At 38.3% G+C, this 8046-nt stretch overlaps 1 protein-coding gene across 1 annotated transcript; it reads right to left on the bottom strand.

Annotated features, from left to right (window-relative positions):
* Positions 1 to 1800: 1800 nt before the first annotated feature.
* On the bottom strand, positions 1801 to 2298 carry TIFAB (TIFA inhibitor). The gene has a single exon (XM_044684597.1). The coding sequence runs from the start codon at positions 2296 to 2298 to the stop codon at positions 1801 to 1803; it is 498 nt and encodes a 165-aa protein (XP_044540532.1).
* Positions 2299 to 8046: the final 5748 nt, after the last annotated feature.

Below are 8046 nucleotides of genomic sequence, written 5' to 3'. Positions count from 1 at the left end.
CTTTCAGGGAGCTCACAATGTAAAATATCCTACTTTGTACATAAGTGCTTAACAAATGCTATCAAATAAATGATGGAGAGAGAAGATGAGTGAGATGGCTTCTAAAGTGCCTTCCCTCTTCCATGATTCTATCACTACCTAGTATTAGTCAATTATTTAATATCTTGTTTAATTGATACTTTGCCATAGATGGATCTTGGGCAGGTCATTTAGTTTTTTCATTTGTAAAATGAGAGTTAGAAATGACTTCTGATTTGCCTAGAACTGTGATCTTTTGGTTTCTGCCTCTGACTTTTCTAAAGGAGGAAAGATAGATGTGAAAGTCATCTATTACTGAAATTAGGTGATATTAAAAAAAGATATTAATGAACATTTTTATCAAAGAATCCAAACTATTACCAATTTCAAAGAACTCATAAACAGTTCTAGAATATGCATGAAGGAAGAAAAGACCCAAACAAGCTATTTGCCTCTATTCAGTTCTACATTATCCGCATAACTCACAAATCCAGATTTCATTATTAGTATCTTCCTGGCAATTGTCACCTTCTCTTCTGAAAAATTTTGCAGGAATCACCACTTTCTGGGTCATTAGCACCTGGATCCCAGGAACTTTCAACTTCTCCCATTCATAAGGTTGCTACCAAATTTAGAACCATCCATCTTAGGATCATTTTTTCAATTGCTGGTGCTCAGGAAAGGAAATACAAATTAAAAGAGGCAGCTGGAGACTTGAGATGCAGTCTTGGGCTTCCCCAGACAAGCATATATTCTCAATAGCATGGGTGAACAGCTGCCTTAATTGCCAAGGTTGGGGTAGAGTAGGAAGGGGAGAGAGATTTCTCCCAGCTAAAAGACTAAGGAGTGTGCCAATGAGCTTAATAAAGTGGAAAAGAAAGGAAGAAGAGACTCCTAAGTTCTATAGAGTGGGTGGCTCTTTTTGGCTCAGTCATTTAATTGGTGAAGGCTGAAGGGTCATTCCCAAGGTCAGAGGGAGGTGGCTGCAATAAGAATAAGAAGCCAGGCCTCCTGATTCCTAGTCCAGGGTTCTGTCTCCCACACTAGAATCAGCCTCTTCCATTACCCTTAATACCTTTTTGATTTCATTTCCCTCCTCCTTCTGGATGATAACACAAGGATACATTTGATGCAGTCAAAGAGCAGAAAATTCTATTAAATATGCCTACTTAATGAAATACATATATTTTTATTAAATACAGACTTTCATAAGCCTTAAGTACGTATGAGGATTTGAAAGCCATAGGTAACTTCATAATGCCACAAACATAATTGCTACATATGTTGGTATATTCCTTCAGTAACCTTAAATCTACCACACTGGAGACAGAACACAAAATTAACAACATAAAATAACCTGAATTTAAGCAAAAGGGTGATATATAGGGGGAGGAAAAAAATCAAACACCATACACGAAGACATGCTTTCACATAGTTTCCCCCATCTTGGAGGCCCCATAGGACCTTTAAAAATATATGAGGTTATACAGTTACCTTCCATAGATGTAACCATTTAAGACATTTTATTCCTGCTAGAATTGGCTCATTATTTGAGCTGGGCCAGCAGGCTATGCTGAGTTAGACTCTAGGGAACTTGCTTTAATATCTTAAGTTCTTGTAATCAGCAAGGGAGTTCTTTTCACCCAGTGGGCTAGCGAAACATACTGTCCTAAAACTCCCTTGTGGGCTATATTTCTGCTTCTCCTCCTTTGCCCTGCTCTGCAGGGGGAACGGTTATCCTAAGATACTAAAGATTCAAGCCAAAACTCCACAAATGCTGGATTAATTCAATTCCCTCATCTCTTGTGGGGACTCCGGGTCCTCTTGTATAGCTTCAAACTCATCTGTCTCCTCTGCCTTTGCCCTGTAAATCAGAGGTGAGCAGCTGAAATGAATACAGCAGGCAAACTTCTCTTTAGAAGCACCGCCCTGAACATGAATAACCATCTGGACTCCAGAAAATATGACCTTGCTGACTGCCATCAATGGGACTTGCTCCAGGTATTTCAGGGTCAGTCCATTCACCCACACACTACTGCTTCTGCTCAGGATCTTCAAACAGAATGTCAGGCAGACATTTCCCTTCTCCAGATATGGCTCCAGGGATATATGGTGGCGGGAAATGCCAGGAAGCCTAAATTTGAGATGGGCATTCCTGCCTCTCCCAAAGATCAGATGGGTGGTGTCAAGCTGCAAGTGATGAGGGATCTCTTCAAAGACCCCTTTGTCCTGGTTAGGGTGATAGAGGGATATTTGAAGAACAGTCATTGATCTCTCCATGTATGTATAGAGAAGATGAGACCTTGGAATAAGCCTGTGAAAGGACATAAGAATATGGATTTGAATAAGTGGACTGATGCATTCTTGTCCCCCAGGCTCATCTCTGTTTATATCTAAGTATGTATTAAAAGAAATATCCAGTGCTGGGGGGTTACCAGCAGTCCAGTTCCCCTTGGGGGTGGGACAATTGAGCGAAAATGGAGTGAGAAGAGCCAGAGACCGAGTAGGTTTGCAGTGGCTGATCTGAAGTGCCATCTGTTGATTTTAATTTTTATACCCTCTTTTATTTATGATCTCATGCAGGTTTTTTCCATATATTCAAAATCACATATTAACTTTTGAAACATCACAAGACTGACATTTACTAATTATCTTACTGTGGTTAAACAAAGAAGCAAGCTTGTCAAAAATTATTCATTACAGGGTGGCTTAGTTTGAACTTATTCTTTTCAGCCATGCGTAAGGTACAAGTACATCAGTTCCTAGCTAAACATAATATTTAATTATATTTTAACTAATTATATTATGTATATAGTTATGTTATACTATTCATTCCCATCATCAATCAAGGAGATAGTTATGGTAGTTGATTACATCCAATAAGATACAATAATATCAGTCTGGTCCAATGTTTTGTTCCCATGGTGTTTTTTCTGTTATAGGATCTCTAAGAATACAGTTCTGGTAGGGTGATTCTGTGCTAATTTGTCATTGCCTTAATTTCTTTGTGTTTCACTGTTTCTATGGTCTGTAGGAGTTTGGGAACAAACTTAGGCCAGGTATTTTCTTGCTGGGAACTTTAGAAACTTGCATTAACTCACTAACTGCTGGTTTTCTGCTGGGCTGATTCTAGGGGAAATTTCTATACTCTAAGGGGTTGTACAGGGTTTTTTTTTGGATAGTGGGAAGTCTTTGGCTGTGATTGTTCTTGCCATGAACCTGTATTGTTTTTCTGTGTCTCCTTTGAGCTAGATAAGGATATTGATTGTAATAATTTCAATGCAAGTGAATGTCACTGTAAAAAGAATCATATAGGGTAAACTGAGTGTGGAATCTCCATCCTCCTGACAACCTGCCGTGCTGGATTGTCAGAGCTTGTGAGTAGTCATGCTAACCTCACAGCCTCGATGGCTTCCGGCAATCCAGGCCCATGTCCTTCAAATATTCTTGAATATATTCTCCTAGGAACACTTGAACTGTATCAGACAAAATTCATCTGAACTATTTTGTTGCCCATGAACAATGTAAACCTGTTTAATTTAATTCAACAAGTAATTATTAGACCCCCATTATGTGCCAGGCACCATAGCAGGTGCTGAGATAACAACAAATATGAAACAGTGCCTGCCTTCATTGAGTTTATATCCTACTAGTGGGAATGCAACATAAATACAATAAAATACATAAATCAATACAAAGTATATACAAAGTAACTTCAATAGGGAAGGAGGCAAATAAATGATGGTTTTGGTCAGGAAAAAACCTCTTGTAGTACTTGGTACCTGAGCAATGCTTTGAATATCTAAGACCAAGACCAATGATAGAACAGAAGTTAGTACATAGGATCAAAGGTTTTAGAATTTGTGATGAAATTAGAGGTCGTCTAATTCAACTCCTTCATTTAACAGGTAAGGAAACTGAGGCACAGAGCAGGCCAGGAAGTGAAATCAAGTTCTTGAACTTCAAATCCAGTGCTTTTTCAGTTAGACTAAAAACTTTCACTCTGGCTTTGTGGTGCCATAGAAACACTTTGGACCCCTCAGCTCCAGTCCCTGTTCTACTATTAACTTACTTGGCAACTCTGGGCAAATCACTGAACTTAATAGACTTAATGATCCCTGTTGGCTTAACTTCATGAGACTGCTGAGACAAAATGATTCACTCTATGCCAAGAAAGCTGGGTACTGAGATATTTTGTTTTTAGACTTAAACAAAATTTTCAAATCTGTTGTGCTACCTATAGGCAACTAGTTGGCACAGTGGATAGAGCACCAAATCTGGAGTCAGGAAGATCTCAGTTCAAATTTGGCCTTAGGCATTTACTAGCTGTGTGGCCTCAAGGTAAGTCACTTTAACCTCTATTTGCCTCAATTTACCCAACTGTAAAATGAGGTTAACAATAATATCTAAGTCCCTGGGTTGTTATGATAAGATAATATTTGTAAGACACTTAGCACATTGCCTGCCATATAGTAGGTGTTTAATAAATGCTTATTCCCTTCCTTCTTGGATCTCCTATAATCACAAGCTGAAGACTTTCTGGCCCATAGGATGGTGGTGAAGAAGGTAAGGAGTTTTGTTGCATTCCTCATTTATAACAACATCACCCAGAGATTTCAAGTTTCAGTAAATCTCACTGGGACTGTGAGGTTCAGACTGATGAAGAACGTCTTTTCTAGGATATGTTTAAAGCATTCACTATTCACATAACTTCAATATTAGAAGGTACCTCAGAGATCTTGTTACTTCCACTTGTACATCTTCACTGAGAGGGAAATTAGTCCCTCTCAGGTAGCTTATTCTAGGTAGGATAACTCTGAGAAATTTGTCCTTAGGTTGAACTGAAATCTGCCCTTGGAATGTCTATTTGTTGCTCCTAGTACTACCCTCTGAGGTAAGGTGAAACAAAGCTAGTCTGTCTTTCATATTGCATTCCTTCAAACACTTGAAGACAGAGATTATATCCCCCCAAAAATTCCTCTTCTCTAAACTAAACATTCCTAATTACTTTGTATTCCTTGATTTCTAGCCCTCTCAATATTCTGATTACCATCCTTTGCATATACTTATACTTGTTTATGCCCTTCCTGAGATATGGTGCCCAAGAATTGAACTCAATACTGTAGATATAGTCTGGCCAGAACAAAGGACAGAAGGTAGAATTATCATTTTTGAACCCTGAGCTTCTTTTGAAGTGACTCAACAAGAAGTTAGAGAAAATTATAAAATGTAAAATAAATGATTTTGATTATATCAAACTAAAAAGCTTTTGTACAAACCAAAACAATGTAGCCAAGATCAGAAGGGAAACAACAAATTGGGAAAAATCTTTATAACAAAAATCTCTGACAGGGGTCTAATTACTCAAATATACAAGGAGTTAAAGCAATTGTATAAAAAATCAAGCCATTCCCCAATTGATAAATGCGCAAGAGACATGAATAGGCAATTTTCAGATAAAGAAATCAAAACTATCAATAAGCACATGAGAAAGTGTTCTAAATCTCTAATAATTAGAGAAATGTAAATCAAAACAACTCTGAGGTATCACACCTAGCAGATTGGCTAAAATGAAAGAAGGGGAGAGTAATGAATGTTGGAGGGGATGTGGCCAAATTGGAACATTAATGCACTGCTGGTGGAGTTGTGAACTGATCCAACCATTCTGGATGGCAATTTGGAACTATGCTCAAAGGGTTATAAAAGATTGCCTGCCCTTTGATCCAGCCATACCATTGTTGGGTACCCCAAAGAGATCATAGATAAACAGACTTGCACGAAAATATTTATAGCTGTGCTTTTTGTGGTGTACCCCAAAGAGATTATAGATAAACAGACTTGCACGAAAATATTTATAGCTGTGCTTTTTGTGGTGTCAAAAAACTGGAAAATGAAGGTATGCCCTTCAATTGGGGAATGACTGAACAAAATGTGGTATATGCTGGTGATGGAATACTATTGCACTCAAAGAAATAATAAACTGGAGGAATTCCATGTGAACTGGAAAGACCTCCAGGAATTGATGCAGAGTGAAAGGAGCAGAGCCAGAAGAACATAATGGTACACAGAGACCAATACACTGTGGTAAAATAGAATGTAATGGACTTCTGTACTAGCAGCAATGCAATGACCCAGGACAATTATGAGGGACTTATGGTAAAGAACACTATTCACATTCAGAGGAAGAACTATAGGAGTGGAAACACAGAAGAAAAGCAACTGCTTGAACACATGGGTTGAGGTGGACATGATTGGAGATGTAGACTCGAAACTACCACACCAATGCAACTATCAACAATTTGGAAATAGGTCTTGATCAATGACACATGTTAAAACCAGTGGAAATGTATACCGGCCATGGGAGGTGGGGAGGTTGGGGGGGTGAATGGGAAAGTAAGAGCATAAATCATGTAACCATGTTAACTTTTCTAAAATATAAATATTAATAAATGTTAAAATAGGAACATGAAGTGACTCAACATCACATGAGCTTTTTTGACTGCCAGATCACTGTATTGCTAGCTTGTTAAAATTCCCAGTCTACTTCCATTAATGGATGGTACAGATGAAACAAAATTGTAGAGATATTTATCCCTATGAAATTTCATCTTATTAGATCCAGTTCATGGCTTTATCCTGTCAAGGTTTTGGTGATCCAGATTTTGTCATAAAACACCCTTTCCAACTTTGTTTCATTTACAAATTTTATCATCATACTAACTTCAACAAAGTCACTGATAAAACTATAGATAAGGCTGGCCTTAGAAAGTACTGATTTCTATAAGCCATAGAAAGAAGAGACTTGTTAGAAATAGAATAAGGCTGGAAACCTGGTCTCCAGGTCTCTCTGAAGTCCAGAGCAATAGCCAGTGATCTATTATCCTCTTGGAAAAATGGTTGCCATTGCCATAATAAGTGCCCTTTGACCTCACTGAGTCTTCCTTTCACCTCTAGATTGCTAAGAGTATTATCAGTGTAAGGAAAAAGGCTCCCCTCAAGGCATAAGGTTCTATTGCCCCTCCCAATCATCTTAGGAATGGGAGATGGAGGATGATGATGTGAGACTCCCATGACTTCCACTGTTTCCAGAAAGGACACATGAACAGAAAATGGAAGTTTTATCCAAATCCTGCCTCTGATATTCCCCACCTCTGTGACCCATAGGTGTGCTTTCCTCACCTATAAGATGAGGAGTTCAAAAAGATAATTCCTAAGATCCCTTCCAACTCTAGGGCTCTGGTCCTATTGTCGTTGGCTAAACCAGTCATATTTTCATTCTTCAGATGAGATCTTGAGGCTTAAATGGGTTGCCTCTTGAAATCTTAGTTCTAAAGTTAGAAGGGACAGTAAGGATCATTTAATCTAATTCTCTCATTTTATAGATAAGGAAGCAAAAAGATGAAATAACTTTCCTAGATCTTCTGATCCCAAACCTAGTAATCTTTTTTGTGAACCTTGCTGCTGGTGAGAGATACCAGATGTTGTGTAATATTTCCATATTCATCCATACTCAGGGCAGAGGCTTCATAAACAGAATGAATACCTGAGCTTGCTCAGAGAAATTAGAGATAACTAACCCTACAATTGGCAGCACTTAGTTTTCCATGTGTTCCTTATTGTGTAGCAAGCCTAAATAAAGCTCTCCACATCTCCCTTTCAGTAGCTATGGGTGAAGCTATTAGAAGGAAGGAGAAGCTGGCCACAATTAGGAGAGGGATATATAGTCCAACTGTATCAAGTCTCTATTAATCTTCCTTATGCTTACATTCCCCATAATGTTCATCACCACTTGCTGAAATCCTACTCATTCTTATAAATTAAACTCCAGTGTCCCCTCCTCAGACTCTTCCTAGCTATGCCATCCTGGGCAAGTAACTTACAGTTTCCTGAACTGCAAAATAGGGATAATAATAAGGTCATTGTGAGATTCAAATGAGATGCACATTTTTGTTCAATCATGGGCGCTTAATAAATACTTGTATCTTTCTTTTCAGTAAAATGAGGAAGCTGAACTAGATGGCCTTTATA

This window comes from Gracilinanus agilis, unplaced genomic scaffold (assembly GCF_016433145.1).
Source record: "Gracilinanus agilis isolate LMUSP501 unplaced genomic scaffold, AgileGrace unplaced_scaffold53597, whole genome shotgun sequence".
In the NCBI taxonomy this organism is placed as follows: Eukaryota; Metazoa; Chordata; class Mammalia; order Didelphimorphia; family Didelphidae; genus Gracilinanus; species Gracilinanus agilis.
Note: the sequence above shows the minus strand (reverse complement) of the source record. Positions and strands in the feature narration are given on the sequence as shown.

Excerpts from the sequence above, each read along its gene's own strand:
- TIFAB (XM_044684597.1), bottom strand. The coding sequence starts at position 2,298 with ATGGAGAGATCAATGACTGTTCTTCAAATATCCCTCTATCACCCTAAC.